The sequence below is a fragment of the Microtus ochrogaster genome, unplaced genomic scaffold (genome assembly GCF_000317375.1).
Source record: "Microtus ochrogaster isolate Prairie Vole_2 unplaced genomic scaffold, MicOch1.0 UNK1, whole genome shotgun sequence".
Taxonomy (NCBI): Eukaryota; Metazoa; Chordata; class Mammalia; order Rodentia; family Cricetidae; genus Microtus; species Microtus ochrogaster.
In genome coordinates, this window is record NW_004949099.1 from 32,556,389 (window position 1) to 32,573,322 (window position 16,934).

At 41.8% G+C, this 16,934-nt stretch overlaps 2 protein-coding genes and 1 pseudogene across 4 annotated transcripts in view; 1 reads left to right on the forward strand and 2 right to left on the reverse strand.

Moving 5' to 3' along the window:
* LOC101988387 overlaps positions 1-590 on the forward strand; it is an 880-nt pseudogene extending 290 nt beyond the window's left edge.
* The window catches only part of Bms1 (BMS1, ribosome biogenesis factor), a 41,646-nt gene extending 38,292 nt beyond the window's left edge, over positions 1-3,354 (reverse strand). For 2 of the 3 annotated variants that reach the window (XM_026788217.1, XM_005365087.2), the window contains exons 1-3: positions 3,189-3,354; positions 2,305-2,510; positions 1,205-1,395 (exon numbers count right to left, since the gene is read on the reverse strand). In XM_026788217.1, coding sequence (XP_026644018.1) covers positions 1,205-1,395; positions 2,305-2,480 — 367 coding nt within the window. In that variant the 5' untranslated portion in view covers positions 2,481-2,510; positions 3,189-3,354. Of the gene's footprint in view, positions 1-1,204; positions 1,396-2,304; positions 2,511-3,049; positions 3,169-3,188 lie in introns of those variants that run through there. The other variant, XM_026788216.1, reaches the window with a different exon arrangement.
* Positions 3,355-8,346: 4,992 nt separating this feature from the next.
* Positions 8,347-16,934, reverse strand: part of Znf248 (zinc finger protein 248) — a 50,874-nt gene continuing 42,286 nt past the window's right edge. The window contains exons 11-13 of the mRNA XM_013353025.2: positions 16,449-16,575; positions 16,074-16,163; positions 8,347-11,269 (exon numbers count right to left, since the gene is read on the reverse strand). Coding sequence (XP_013208479.2) covers positions 9,771-11,269; positions 16,074-16,163; positions 16,449-16,575 — 1,716 coding nt within the window. The 3' untranslated portion in view covers positions 8,347-9,770. The remainder of the gene's footprint in view (positions 11,270-16,073; positions 16,164-16,448; positions 16,576-16,934) is intronic.

Genomic DNA, 16,934 nt, shown 5'->3' on the forward strand with positions numbered 1-16,934 from the left:
GTCCCCCAGCATCTCTCCTGCGCTGAAGGAAAGAGAAGTCCCCCAGCACCTCTCCTGCGCTGAAGGAAAGAGAAGTCCCCCAGCATCTCTCCTGCTTGTTCTCCCAGTACAATGCACAGCTGGGTCCACCGTACCGCACCCTTGTAGATATCAAAACCAAACTCGACTTAGTGCAGTCCATGATGGACTGTCTGTACGCCAAGTGTATCCCTTGTATAACTGATGTGTGATGGCTGAAGTTGAGAAAACGGGCCAGAAGTACCGAGTGGCACTGAGAATCGCCAAGGACCCACGACCTGACTGACTTCCATGCACACACAAAGGAACCTATGCTGATGACTGCTTGGCACAGAGAGTCACCAGCACAAGTGTTATACTGTGGCTACAGTTGATCAGGACGTCAAGTGAAGAATCCGGAAATCCCTGGAGTTCCTATCATGTACATTTCTAGCCATAGATACAACACTGAACGGATGCCAGAAGACTGTGGAGCCCCTCGGTTCCAGTTCTCACTTGACCAAGTTTACCTGCCTTTCTTTACCAGTTTTCTCTGTTGTCAGTTAAACACACTTTTTGTTGTGTTTTTTTAATCAAAAAAAAAAATACCATCAAACCTAACACAACAAGGTGTTCAGAGGATAGTCATATGTTCCTGTACTACTACTATGAATAGAAATATCCCCAAGTTTGATAAACCAAAATGTTTGTGGAACTTTCCCAGTTAAAATGCAATGATTAAGGATATTCTCTTCCAGAGCTAAAGAAATGCTCTGTTTTACCACTACTGCCACAACAGGGGCACCTCTGTGAGTTCAAGGTCAGCATGGTCTACATAGCAAGTTCCAAGGGAGCCAGAGCTACACAGAGACTCTGTTTCAAAAACAGAAACAAACAAAAAGCACAGAATTCTCTTAAGAGTAGCTCTGAGAAGAAAAGCAGATGTGTATGTTAGATGGGAGCTAACATTGTGAAATGAATGTGCTCACAACGACAGGACCAGTCTAAGCACACTTGGCAAAGTCAACCAGTCAGACTAAGGTGGAACACATCAACATTGTCATGGCTAAGAAGCTACAGGCAAATATGTGGTAATATGACGTAATAGCATTGGTATATACTTTCCACTTGAGCAAACAATGGAACTCAGATATGTTCCTCAGGCAACAATACTTGTCCCCCCCAGCTCCAAAGCAGCACACCCTACCTGACACAATTGTCACAGGGCCTCTGATCTCAGTCAACTTCTGTCTGGTGAAATTCCGAATGAGGCACCGTATCAAGGTGCTCTTCCCAACTTTTGGGGGCCCCATCACCACTACCACTATCGGTGGGGGTTCTAGTGGAGTTCGATCAACCACTGGAATGTGATGCTTTTTTGTCTTTAAATCCTGAGTCCTGTTAAAAAAAAAAGATACTTCCACAAAAGACCTTAACATGCTAAGTTAGATTTTATAAAGAACAGATAATATAAACAATTAACTTGAATTTAAATGTTTAATTTCTAAGCCCCCCAGTGCGAAACTATTCTTCAGTAAAGATAAAACAGATGACTAAAAAATAAAGTTAATAATCAAACACATCATAAAGAAGACTGATTTGAATTGTAAGAGAATAAAAGGCACAGATGAAGACAGTGTATTATACAAATAGAGGTACAGGAGATAAAGCAAAAGTTCCATCAGGCAACTGGCTATTTAATTTTTGCCCTGGACCTGTTTTCTCATCCACAGAAAAGCGATGAGAATAACTCCTAACCTCTGCTCTTTAAAGAACTGAATTCAGGCTGGTCAGCAGTATTGCACGCCTTTAATCTTTAATCCCAGCACTCAGAAGCAGCGGCAGAGGCAGGAGGATCTCTATGAGTTTGAGGCCAGACTGGTCTACAGAGTGAGTTCCAAGAAAGTCAGGAAAAAACAAAACAAACAAAAGAATTTAATTTAGTAACATTTAAAGGAAACTGCTGGATATACAGAATGTCTCCCGAAATACAGCTATTTTCGTACTTTACATTAAATGAAGGATGGGGGAAGGCACCACACATACTGTCATGGAGATAGTTAAAGTTTACAAAATTTTTCTGTGAACTAAAATAAATTCTTTTCTCTTGGATTTAAAAAAAAAAGCAAAGGGCAGATGTTGGAGGCAAAATGCTTCTATGGTTGGAGTTCTAAAACATTAGGAAAGTACTATGGTATGCCTATGTCCTTCAGATCTGAGATAGACTCGCAAAGCCAAATACCATCTGAGAGAGGCTCCTTGTACTTCATGAAAACGGGAAGAACCACCAACCCCAGGTAAACACACCTGTGAAAGGACCGAGCCATCCGCACAGCGGACTGAACGGAAAAAGCTTTAGGGTTTCTCTTCCGGGCATCCTCTTCATCGCCAAGCTGTAGGTCCTGCAGGTACCGTTTCTTTTTCTTCTCAGCTTTAGGCCCACTGTGCTTCTTTCTGTGTTTCTTGTGTTCCTTGGCCTCCATGGCGGCCACTTATCAACTATAAGTCTTAACCTATATGATGGTGGGAAAATACTATCATCAGGGCAACATGGAGGGGGGCTGTAAATTTCATTTGCTTATGAAGTAATGATATATTTGTTCTCCGAACAGAGGTAGAAATTGCTTAGCCACCTTCTTCAAATTCATTTTTTCTTATGCCATAAGGTAGAAGAGTTGCCAGCACCAATATTATCCCTTTTATTGTTTTACGTATCTTAAAACCATCGGCAGTGTTCGTTTTTGTGATGACAGAAATATACGCTATGCGGTTCTCTACACAGTAGCAATCAACTACACGTGGTTTCAGAGTTTCAAGCGTATCTTGAGAAATTGAAAATTAATCTTCAATTTTAACTAATTTTAAATCGGAACAGCCATATGAGGCAAGTGCCGACTGTACCGGACAACTCAGGCCAGCCTTTCACGTTCAGTTCACAATGAAGTTCATAACGAAGTGGTTTTCTAAGTTAAGAGAAAACGAACATAAAAGTTTACAACAGTGCTGGTCCGACCGGTCTCGCAGCGACCGCAGGAAGCACTTTTTTCCCTACCTGTACTCTCTTCTTTTTGCTCGGAAAAGTGCGACCGTCAGAGCCGGCTAAGACCTAGGTCACCTGTTGGAGGGACCCCTCCTGCCCCATCTCCTCGGGGTCGGGCACCCTCGTACTCCCCGGCGGTTGGGAAACTTGCCTTCTAGCCCAGACGCGTGGATTGGGAGCAGCCTGTCGGAGGCTTGAGGACCGACCTCACCGGGAAGAGGACTGACTGACGGCGCCTGCGGTGCTCGCGGAATCGCCCAATCTCTCGGCCGCAACTGACCGGGCCGGCAAGCACGATACCGGAAGCGGAAGTTGTCCTTCGCGTGCACCCGCCGGGGGAAACAGAGAAACAGAAGAGAAAGAGAGACCGGCAAACGGACGCTATTCGGGAGAAAGCCGGAAGTAAGCTCTCGATTGGCTGAGAGTGTGCGCAGGCGCAGCTGCCGGTTTCGCCGAGTCCCTCGGGTAAATCCTTCTCACTCAGCTGGAGGGCAGGACTCCGGCAAAGAGGAGCTGCGCACGCTGACCTCCACGCCAGGAGTGCGGGCGGCCCTAGAGCCTCGCCCGCTTGGGTAGCCCAGGAAAGCCAGGGGGCCCTTAGTCACCACCACCCCCAGTTTGAAAGCTCAAATCCCCATTGCCCAGGGCTAGTCCAGCAGCCTACCGCTCACTGTTAGAAAGGCCAGAACGGACAGTGCTTAGATTCTTCAGCTCTCTAGTGCCCTCTTGTGCCAGGTCTGACGGGCCGAGGGCAGGGCCAAAGAGTGCTTCTCTATGCTCCTGGAGAGGGCTGTTGTTGCAAGAAACAGCCGCTTACCATTTTTCTTTGAGCTCAGCCTTGTATTCCCAGGACTCTTTCCAGTCCTACCTGAAGAAAAATCCACGAACACCCCCCCCCAACACACACACACACACACACACACACACACACACACACACACACACACACACAGTTCCAGTTCTTTGCTATAACTATGCCAGACCCAAAACACACCCCTATCTCAAGAAGAGTAAGAAACAGGTTATTGCACCAAATATGAGTGACTGTGGCTTGGAAATGTGGAGTTCTCATCAAATATATGTCCATGCAAAACAGCTCTCACCTCAAAGGCAACACGACCTTATTGTTCAACTGTAGTGATACTGGTTAAAAACACGGATTCAGGTTGTCTCAAGCTACCCTATTTTGTTCCTCTTCATAGTATATCAACACAAAACAATTTTAGAGGTTTATATGGAAATGATGAAACAAAATCAAAGGTTTAGCAATTTACAGTGTGTAAGGTTTGCGCGCCCCTCTCTTCCCATCCTTTGACCACCATTCCAGCCTTCCAGGCCCCTCCCTGCAAAATGCTCCCATTTCAGCGGGAAAGACTCTCTGAGTTCCAGACCAGCCTGGTCTACAGAGGGAGTTCAGGACAGGGAGGGCTACACAAAGAAATACTTTCTCAAAAAACCAAACAAACAAACAAAAAAACCAAATCAAACAACAACAAAAATAAGCCCTCCGGACACTTTATCTGCTTTTGCATTTTGCAAATCCTTTTAAAAGTCATTGTGCACTAAAAATCATGACTTATCCATATTCTTTCCAAGATGTCTATCATGAATGGACTTTGGATTTTGTCAAAGGCTTTTTTTGGTATCAATTCAGATGATCATGTTATTTCTGTCTTTGGGACCATTTATATCAGATATGACATTTATCCATTTGTGTATACTGAACTATCTCAGCATCTCCGAAATAAAACCAACTTGTTCATAGTGAATGATGTGTGTTTTGGGGGGAAGTAGTTTATGTTTGTATGACTTTTGGCGATTTCATATTTGTATATAATGTGCTGATTATGTGCACCACCCACGATCTACTATTGTCCCCATCCCCCACCTACTGCCTCCTTTTTTCTTCACAAGTCCTCCTCCTTGTATGCTGTTTTGTTTTTTTTTTGTTTTTTTTTTTTTTTTGCAGGACTTACAAAGGTGGTCACAGCACTTATCCTTCTCTTTGGTCCATAGTATTCCTTCGCGTATCTTCTATAGGAATAACTGCTGATTATATGATTAAAGCAGCGAAGGGAGGTTCAGCCTAAGCTGGCAGCCAAACTTGGCGGTTTCCTCCTCATGTACTCTCTCTGGTTTTGGAGACATGAAGAGCCCAGCACTGACGGGGGTTGTTGATTCTTCCTCTAGAGAGCCATTCAGTCAAGGCAAAGTGTGGCAGAGTTCAGAGTCCCTGCAAGGGGCACTGAGAAATCACTGCATGAAGGAGGTAAGGCTGGGTCATGGTGGAGACTCCAAAATATTGAACATGCCAGAGCACCGAGACATCTGCCAAGAAGAACTGCACACAGGAAATGCAGCCAGCCCAAGACAGAGATATTATGTTGAAAGCAACAAGTGAAAGAGGTAGAGTCATACAAATCCTTTAAGACTAAAGTCACAGATACTGGACATGCAGAGCTCAAGGATTTTGGATCTGCCCTAATTGTTCCAGTATTTCCTCACCACGCCACCATTCCTCACTTCTGGAAAGGAATGTACATTCTGTTTCATTATGGGTTGAAAGTCTGTGACTTGGTTTGTTTTTCTTTTTTACCTACAGGGTGGTCACATATAAGAGACTGCCTTAAGTCTCCAAAGAAACTGGATTTTGAGTAGTTTGGATGCTAAAGACTATTGTCTTTTGAAGTTAAGATGCATTTTGTAACATCTTGATACAGCCAAATGCCTACAAGATCTAGGAGCCAAATGTGCTAGCCTGAATGAGAAATTACCATGGGTTCATGTATTTGAACACTTGGTCCATAGTTCGTGGTTCAGTTGGGGTGTTCCAGGCACAGGAAATGAAACACCATGTTCTCTCACAGGTGGGTCGTAGCTTCAAATCTTCTGCTACATGTATTTAATTTGGAGTACATGTGGAGGCCAGAAATCTACCAATGGGCCATTGTAGGATTAGAAAGGTCTTCCTAGGGGCTGGAGAGATGGCTCAGAGGTTAAGAGCACTGACTGCTCTTCCAGAGGTCCTGAGTTCAATTCCCAGCAACCACATGGTGGCTTACAGCCATCTGTAATGAGACCTGGCGCCCCCTTCTGGCTTGCAGGCACACGTGGAAGGAATGCTATACACATAATATAATAAATAAATAAATAAATATTTAAGAAAAAAAAAAAAGAAAGGTCTTCCTAAGGATCATAGGTGTTTTAGGCAGAGAATCACAGCTTCACAGAGTTAAGCAAATGCAGCATAAACAAAAGCAACAAATCTTTACATCATTAAACAAATGTTCCACTGCATAAACAAAAGTAACACACCTTAAAATAATATGCTACAACATACAGGCCTAGAATATATGACAGACTTTTTTGTGAAGCAGGAATTTTTGAAGGACTGTCCTATCGTGTTTTGGCAAAGTTCAGCAACTGCTTTCTTTTGTGTCCTGCTTGTTCAAGTTGGACAGCATTTTGTCAGTAGTTGAAGCAAGGGCAGCTTTTTTGCCAGTGGATAACCCTGCCACAAATGAAAGCAAATATCATATGGTGGTTCTTTGATGCCCATCTCCTCTTTTGAAGTAAATTGGTGCTGCCAGGAGCAGATGTGTCTCACTATCATGAAAAGCTTTATGTTATGAAAGCATCTTAAATGACATATTCTGTAGGCCTCTGAAGTGTTTGAAGATCATCTATCTAAAATATATCTTTGTTTGACATTGAAAACATACTTACATGACTTACAAGTTGGATTGTTATAGATCCAATCCTAAGTTGTATTTTTTAATTATCCCAAATACTTTATAATATAGTTTTCAAGGACTAGAACTTTACATTTTTAAATGGGCTGCCTAAATACAATACCTTACAGTAGGAAAATAAACTTAAATTTGTATCAAGACACAAAAATACATTAAACAGAAGTAGAAATATATACACAGGATAAAAAATAAACAGATTTGTGCAGAGACATGTCACTAATTTATAGGAAAAATGCAATGGGACTTAACTTCACACAACATATAACAAGGAACATCACAAAGATGTTTGTAAATCATGTATCTTAACATACACTCTGCTGCAAACACTTCAAAAGGTAGGCATACCTGCTATAGGACTCATTTTCAAAAGGGATTTATTCATATCAAATTTTTCTCACATGAAAGCACAACACAGAGAAAATAATTGTTTCAATTAGTACAATAGCTTTATTTCCAATACTAAGAGGTTAGGAGTTTACAGAAATGAAAACCACTACACTGCTTACTCTGTATTTTTGGAACCTGGACTATCTCTCTACCTTCTCTGGGCTCACCTGCAGTTGCATCTAGTTGGGTTCTTCAAAATAAACTACTAGCAATTTGGGCTATAATTGTGGTAGTGACAGTATCTCCTCAATGACATTAGCTTGAACTGGGATATGCTAATCCAGTTTACATCCTTGTCAGAAGGAAAATGGCAACCCGTATGCACTAGTTTCTGTGTGTTTCAACATCCCTTGCTCCTGAACAACATTGCTAGAGTTAGTCTACCGTAATGTCTTTTTATTTGAAGCATTCTATTTTCCACCAGAAAGAACTGTGGCTTTACAAAGCATCCATCCATCAATGCAGAAAACTGTTAAAAGGACTTTTCCCCACAAACCACTCTATAAAATGTTAGCACTTGAAAAAGTAGTCTCTGTTATTAACTGGAATGGCTTCAACTCAATGTGTCAGACAGTCCTAGTAATAAACAAGTAACAGGTATTGTTGAAATTAATACAAAGTCCCAGAAAGAAGTGGTCTAGAGGACTAAACAGTTCAGTGACACCACACCTGGGTCAGCTTTCTGCACTGTGTGCATTGCCATCGTTGGGTCACTGCCCTTCCAGACCACAGACTATGTGCCAATATCATATACAGGTCTAAGTAAATGCATCCAGCAGGTATAATACCTTTTCGTGTCTTTTGATGTCATCTCCTGTTATAACAATTTCATCACTGAGATCTATTACAGTATTACACAGCATTTCCTAACTTCAAAAACTTGTCAGAATGGAGCTGCCATGACTAGCTTTGCCTAATCTCAATTTATTTCCCAAAACATCTTTAGGCGGAGGAAAAAGATATAAAACTCAACTCAGCAAAGAAGTGACCAGAGCATCTCTTAAAAATACTGATCAGTGGGTTTCTAGGAGGTTTTGGAAATAGCACAAAGGAGGTGGAACCACTATGAAGGAGTCTATAGTTCTAAATACAGTATATATTACTGAATTACACAGAAGTATGGTTACATGTAGCCATGCCTAAACAGATACACAATGAAATACCAACGGTAAAAAAATGAGCATTTTATTATACACTACCATATTTCATTTTTAGAGTGCAGTATAAACATTTACAACTCATGTTAAGTCATGTAAATACCATTTTTATTAACAGTACTTATATGGTTGACACAAAGGTAGCTAAGAAAAACCCTCAGAAATATACTGCTTGATTTTTTTTTCACCAAATGGGTAGTTTGGTAATAATAATCACACCTACTCGTGGTCAAAAATAGTGAAAAGTATGTGATAATGTTTTGTGTGTGCGTGAAACAATGTCATTCGAAACATACTGGCCAACCTAACAAGAGAATGGTAGTATTTAGAACTAGACAATTCTGAGGTAATTAAAAGGCTCAATAAACCATCTTTTGGCTTCTTTACTATAGAGACAGTTTGGTAATGATGGCTATAGCCATTTTTATTTATTTATTTTAGGAACTAGAAAGAAGGATGGGTGATTTGTACTCTTAAGTCTGCCATATAGCTTACATGCGCACAGCTTCTCTGAGGAAATCCATACCCTGACACATGCTTTGTTGGTTTCGAAGGCCAAGCTACCAACATGAGAGTAGGGATGGATGTGGTGGAGTCTGGAGAGACAGCGGCTGTAGCCTCACTCTGCAGCATGGAGGCCAATGGCACGCAGCAAAGGTAACAGGGAAAGACAGCAAATCAGTAGGGATGACGAGGGCTATTTATTTCCTTTGCTCTCCATATAATTTAACTGCAACTTCGTGTAACTTTAAACGATTAATTCACACAATTCTTGAAATTTTACCAATTATCAGTGCTTTGAAGTTGGTGTGAGCTGCCTTTATGACATTACCATTTGTGTACATGCATATAAATATATTTACATATGCATATATGTAGATCCACATTCACACATATGTCCATAAACATACATAATCTTATCAACCTAAAAAGACACTGGTGGTACTTAGTATTGAAAGTATACCATAATAACTGTTACACTAAGGGTTCAGCTTTTCCTCACATCCTTACTGGGTTCTAATACACAGATCAAGCACTTCCTAAAGTACATAAATATTACATTAGCATACTCACACAAGGTCTATAAACATAAGATGTTCTTTACATACATGTTTAATGCTATTTTCACTCACTTTTAAGTTTCATACTCCCCTATGAATACAAGTAAAATCAATATTATCCATTATATTTAAAATACAATTTTAAAACACATTTGGAAGACATATAATTTAAACTTTATAGATTTTTTTAACCATATGTTTATATAAATGATTTCCCTTTAAAACAATCTTCTAATGAAAGTTTGTATTTTCTTGAAAGCTTTCATGTATTTCAACATAATGGCGTTTTCTAGGACTCTGGTATTCTTTGGCAGGCTCTAAACTCACTTTTCAAACCGTACAACCGACTTGACAGGCATACAAGGAAGGTGGCCATCTAGGAGGCTGCCAGAGCCTTCACCCTGGAGTGAATTCTCTGATGCTTGGTGAGCACCGACCTCTGACCGAAGGTCTTCCCACACACATTACACTCATAGGGCTTCTCCCCCGTGTGAGTTCTCTGGTGTTTAGTGAGAGCTGACTTTTCACAGAACATCTTCGCACACTCATTACACTTGTAGGGCTTCTCCCCAGTGTGAGTTCTTTGATGTACAATCAGGTTTGACTTCACACAAAAGGACTTCCCGCATTCACTGCATATAAACGGTTTCTCTCCTGTATGTGTTCTCTGATGGACGGTGAGGGCGGACCTGTGGCAGAAGGATTTCCTACATGCATTACATTCATAGGGCTTCTCCCCTGTGTGTGTTCTTTGATGTTCGGTGAGGTTTGATTTGACACAGAATGTCTTCCCACACTGCTTGCACTCGTAGGGTTTCTCTCCCGTGTGCGTTCGCTGGTGGTTGGTAAGGTGTGGTTTTTGGCAAAAGGCTTTCCCACACTCGGTACATTCATAGGGTTTCTCTCCGGTGTGCGTTCTTCGGTGCTGGGTGAGGTTTGATTTCTCCCAGAACATTTTACCACACTCAACACATTCAAAGGTTTTTTCTCCCAAGTGAGCTCTTCGAGACCGGGTGGGATGCGTTTTCTTTCTGAAAAGTTTCCCGTTTTCATGGTACTGATAGGGTTTCGCCCCCATCTGGACTAGCTGGTGTTTAAAGAGAGCTGACTTTGCCCATGCGTTGTTACTCACTTTATACTCCTGGGCACTCTGTCTTGAGTAAGCTTCCTGGTGACCAATGAAAGCTGGGCCATCGCAGAAGATTTTGTCATAGGTGTTGCGCTCACAAGGACTGCTCCTGGGAAGAGCTCCCTCATGTCCAAACTGCAAATCCACACGAAGGGACTTTCTACAAATGCTGCATTCGTGCGGCTCCATACGCAGGTGAGTTTTCTGCAACACACTGAGCCTCAAACCGTCGACGAACGGTCTTCCGCACTCAGTGTGTTTACAGAGCATCTGCCCTGGCTGAAAGTGCTGACTCGGGCACAGGGCCACTTCCTCATGGAAGCCTTGTCCGTTTTCATGACACTCAAAAGGCTGACCAGAAACTGGCCATGTGAGACCCTGGCAAAGGCTGAGGCCACCCCTTTTCTCATTGTATTTATATGATTTTGCTCCTACGGGAATTTTCTCATGCCCAATTTTAAGGAGTGGCTTCTCACCTATATTAAACTCATCAAGTTTCTTTCTGGAATAGTTCTTTTTACTAATAATGACACCTGAAATATTCTTTAAATTCATTTCACATGAGTCACATATTTTGAGCAGAAAACTTGTTGAAGAAACAGGGTCCATTTCTAGAGTGGAGCTTTTTCTTGGGTTACCGCCACTGTCTACATGCATGAGCTTGTTGGTGAGCATGAGCGGCCACAAATGGTCACCTTGATCTTCCTGGCTGCTCTCCAATAGGCCATCCACTTTCCATTTCCTTTCTATGAATGAAGAAAAAAAATCACCAAACCTTGTATAATACTTTAAAAAAAATTACTAGGGTTGAGGAAACACACAGAAAAAAGACACAAGCAGAGAAGGGATTTGGGAAGCTGAAGTACCTCAACACATTTCTGAGAATGTGTGGACTTTTACAGAAATCCTATACTCTATTCTTTTGTTTTAGATTCAGTGTTCGGGTACAAACTGAATCCAGCACATTTCCTTTAGCATCCTGGTTTGAGGAGAAAAAACAAATACGCTGCTGTGAAAGCAGGAATGGGGAAGTGGGTGTAACATTTAAAACCTAAATATAAACTTCAAAACCAGACACAAAAGGACTGGAGCGAAATGCAACTCACGGGAAACTAGCGTGACTGGTTTAGCAGTCATCATATTCAAAAGGATAAGGTGAGCCCAACAAACAGCGATAACTAGCAAAGCGGCAGCACAGATCAGTACACGGGGTTAGAGGATGATCTGCCCTGGGTGGAAACAAGACAGTGAGCCTGACGCCCCACACACAGCACCGGAGGAGGGCCCCATCAGAAGCCATGTTCTTCTACTCTATATATGATAAACAAATTAGGGTGTTCTGGAAACATCCACTTCTTCAGGCCCAAAGGACAGTCTAAAGTCCAGGATCTAGAGGTTCTTTCCTTTACCCTTATTTACAGGAAGAGTTCTCTGAAATGCTGAGAAAGCACGCTAGAAAAGGCGAGACAAACTCCAGATACGCTGCAGTACTAGCAGGGGAAGCTACCTGAGTTGTCATCCAAAGAACAGAAAATTCACGAAGGAGCAGTTGAGTAGTTTTAAATACACAGAATATCTGAGAAATGTAACAAGTGAAGGTGTCTAAAAACGGTTTATACCAAGCTCACCTTATATTCTGCTTCACATGCCATCTTTCCACATCCCGGTTACTCTGAAACCCTCAGGTATGGATTTTTCTATATGGGGTGTTTAAGCCTGCCTTTATTTCTAGGTTTTTCATTTACACATAGGTTTTCTGCTTTAACATCTAACATCACCTGTGTTTTATTTACATGTGAGACCCCCAACTATCATATTTCTGTATCTGTTACTGAGACTTCAGGGCACTTTATCATAAAATATTTTGGCTATCCTTAACTGTTGGTACTCAATGCAAGAATGCTAATTACATGCTTAATTTAAAAAAAAAATCTATAGCAATCTACTGCCCTAAAGATCAACAATTAAAGTTATGATCCTAGCAAAAAACAGTTCAAAATAAAATAAACAAGCAAATAAAACTTTATATCAATTGACTCACATTAAGTGTTTAAATCAACATTCAATATATCCATTAAAACTCTGTACATGGAGGAATGGGAAAAAAAACTTCTCTGTAGGGCTCGCTCCATGTCCAACATGTAACTGTTCATCATCAGCAATGCTCCGCCCTCAACAAGGCACATCTCAGCCTTGGTTCTCTTGAGAACCTACACACCTTTCAATAAAATGCTACTTTACAGAAAAATGATAAAAAAAAAAACAGTAAAGAGGATGAAAACCAATTTCCTACAGCATCCACACCACTTCAGACTCCACTTGTTCTAACCATCACAAGCTGGTGTCCATATGATCCACTGTAACTGAAATAAATCCTTTGCCTAATGCTGCACCTCTTCCCAGGACCAGAGTCTGGCTCTTAGCCATTACTAGTCTGTTTTCTTTGCATCCTCTGAGGAGACCATCATGTAGCCATTCTGGAAAGTCATGACACATGGATTATCTTCAGTTCTCCCTGATGGGAGGACTCAGGAAACTGTGGAACTGCACACTAAGCACACGCAGAAACACGCTGCAGAACACTTCCTAACTGCACTAAGAGAATGATCCACTGAAGCCGGGACCATAGTTAACCAACACGACCATCACAGCAAGAGGACAACTAAGAGATCCTTCCTTTTGGAAGACTAAAATCTTAGTGGGAAAGGAATCCTATGCAACCTGGATGATCAGATCTGAGTTCTGGGCTTATAGCCACTGGTGGGTTGTAGAAATAAAATATGTGCTAATCATAGTAAAAATGCTCTAACTTAATGGATATAGTAAGCACACAAGGTTTAAACACCTCACAGATACAGTGTTACTTATTTGAAAAAACATTAAAAGGAAATGAAAAGTTAGACAAAGGAGAGACTATAAATATACTTCAAGTACAGAAAGATGTGCGGGCTAGTTTTATGTCATTGACAGAGCAATGGTCATCTGAGGGGAGGGAAACCCAATGAGAAATTGCTTCCATAAGGCCCCACTGTAGGCAAGCCTGTAGAGCATTTTCTAATTACTGATGAGGGAGGGCCCAGACCACTGTGGGTGGGGCCACCGCTGGGCTGGTGGTCCTGGGTGCTATAAGAAAGCTGGCTGAGCAAGCCAGTACGCAGCGCTCATCCATGGCATCTGCACCAGCCCCTGCCTCCAGGGTCCCACCTGTTTTGAGTTTCTGTCTTGGCTTCCCTCAGTGGACTGTGATTCAGGATATATAAGCAAATAAACCCTTTTCTCCCTAAGTTGCTTTTAGTCATGGTGTTTTACCATAGCTAAATAAAAACCTAACTAAGACAGCAATTATGAGGCTTAGTAAAAATTCTAGAGAACAAAAGAAATATAAGACAGGTAGAATAGAACCATGTAATAGACTTTAGTTTATTTTTATGGGCTACTATTAGGCTAGTGAAAAAAAAACTGGATGTTTCATGTGAAAGGGGGAAATGAAAAAGGAGGGGAGATGAAACAGTGACAGTTGGGCATGGTGGCGCACGCCTTTAATCCCAACACTGGGGAGACAGAGGCAGGCGGATCTCTGTGAGTTCCAGGCCAGTCTGGTCTACAGAGTGAATTCCAGGACAGTCAGGGCTACACAGAGAAACCCTATCTTGTAAAACCAAAAAGAAAGAAGGGGAGAAGAAAAGAGAAGGAAGGAAGGAAGGAAGGAAGGAAGGAAGGAAGGAAGGAAGGAAGGAAGGAAGGAGAGCAGAGCAAAGAGAACAAATAAACCACAGCAGGAATTACACCAGGGTAAGAATGAAGAGTACATAAGACACGACTTCTTTTGCATGTGAGCAATGACAATCAGCCTTATAAACAAGTGCAGGTGGTTTTAAAAGAAAAATAGTCAGAGTAGAGATGAAGCCAGCAAGAGCTGAACAGATACAGTACAGGGAACCCATGGATGCCATGCAGAGGGTACGAGCTGAGCAGACGCCGTACAGAGAACCCATGGATGCCACACAGAGGAACTAGTAAGATGGTAAGGTTGGGCTACACTTGATTCCTCAGAAATGGAACTGGATTTTGTATAGCTTAGGTTTTCCTTCTACTTCTCCTCTAATGGATGGATTTAATAACTTTATGAACAAGTATCATCCCATGACTGTTCTGACAAAACCATGCCCTAGAAAAGGGACTGGAAAACTATGGCTTGAGGCACTTCCTTACAATTGAAAGCATCTTTTATGTTTTAAAAGGGGAAACAGTAGAAGAAGCAATAGGGATGGGGATGGAGGGGAGAGGGACATGAGGACCAAACAGAAAAAGACAGAAGAGCAGCAGCAGCAACAACGACCAGGAATGCACTGAAAATATTTACTGTCTGGTCTTTTAAAAGGAAATCTATCTATCTCAGCTTCAGATTTCATCCAAACCACATATAAAATACCATGTAAAACAATGATCTCTCGGCTACTGTTCAAACAGAGGCCTGAAGCTTCAAGTTCTCTCTGTCTAGAATAATTTCCGTTCATACAGTTTATTCTTACTCCCTTAAAGTATTCTATATAACACAGGCCTCATTCAAGTTTTCTCTGGCCTCTCTGCCAAATAGCATACACCATTATGCTGTCCTCCCCTCCCTGTGTGAGCTCTCTTCATCATTCTTACCACCAACCGACACTGTGTGTATATACACATATATGTATGCATTGAAGTATATATGACAATAAATAATTCCTATCTACATGATTCTGTTCTTCACTGTAGCATATATTCTATAATACATGGTATATTGCTCTCTTGGTGACCCAGAACATGACTGTACCACAGTGAATGTTCTCCATTATGCATCTGTTAAGTAGAATATATGGAAGTACATGGGTATATGCTAGCTGACAAATGGTGCCGAAAGAAAACAGAAGTTGCACAATTTGTAAAGACAAAGAGAAATTAACTAAGAAAAATATCTAAGATGAAGCCAACTGACTTCGGATTTATAGGTAGAAATAAATCATTCCAAAATGTCTAAGCAAAAGAAAAGTATTTATGAACAAGAGACAGATGGAGTAGTCCTTAAGGCAACAGTGGGAAGCTGTTCTTGGTCATTTCCAGAAGTCTGGAATTTCACAGCAATTGTGGTGGTGAATAGAAATGGTCCCCATAGGTTCATGAAGTTGAATGTTTGGTCACCAGGGAGTGGCACTACTTGAGAGGGATTAGGAGGTGTGGCCTTGTTGAAGGAAGTACGTCACTAGGGAGTGGGCTTTGAGGTTTCAGAAGCTCAAGCCAGGCTCAATGACTCACTGTGTCTTCCTGCTGCCTGTGGATCCAGATGTAGAACTCTCAGCTACCTCTCCAGCACCATGTCTGCCTGTATGCCACCATGCTTCCAACCATGATGATAATGGACTAAACTTCTGACCTGGGAGCCAGTACCAGTTTTTTCCTTTATAAGAGTTGCCATGGTCATGCTGTTTCTTCACAGCAATAGAAACCCTAAGTCAGTAACCTGCCTTACCCAATGATACAAGGTCACTTTCCCTTGCCAATAGCTCACGACTGTACCTGGGTAGCATGGGAATCCATTTTCTGGTATCCATGGCTCTTCTCCTTGCTCTATTTTGAAGATCACATCTGGTTTAGTAACACAATACCCTGTTAAGACAAAATAATACCGGCTGGTGCGCAATAGTTTAGCTTTGTGAACTGAAAAAAAAATGAAGGAAAAGAAAGGTACAGCCTCAGCTATGGTTCAGGAAGGTTCTCAGCATTCTGCAGAGAGATGAGAAGACACCGTTTTCACAGCAAAAAGAGGTCAGTCATCTTAGACCAGTAAGCCTTAAGACTCCTAAGGCTCAAACTGGAAATTACAAACATTCCCTCCCAACCTTGGAGATGTGTATGACTGGTAGCCACTGAGAAAAAGCCCTAAACCCTTACCTACTGAGACAAAGTTGCTATAGTTCTCCAGGGTCACATCTCTGTAAAGCACTTTCTGAGCAGGGTCCAGCAGATACCACTCCTCCTTGGTGAAATCCACACACACATCCCTGAACGACACTTGCTCCTGCAAGACAATATTCTTCCCTGTATGAAGTCATCGGGACTGGGCAATATAGAGAAGATTTAGCACAACGAGTTTCTTTAGAGTTTACTGAAAAATAATGAACAGAATTCTCCCTCCCTTTTTTTCCTGCTACACTATGTAGAATAAAGGGAAATATCCTGTACAAATTGAGATTCTGCTAAAGGTCTAGGAGTGTTTCAGCAGCAACACCAGTATGCTGAGGCGAGCAGAACACGGTTCCTATTTTCAGAGTGCCTGTGCGACCTGTGTGACCTGTGTCCTGTGTGACCTGTGTGACCTGTGTGACCTGTGTGGCTGGTGTGACCTGTGTGGCCTGTGTGGCCTGTGTGACCTGTGTG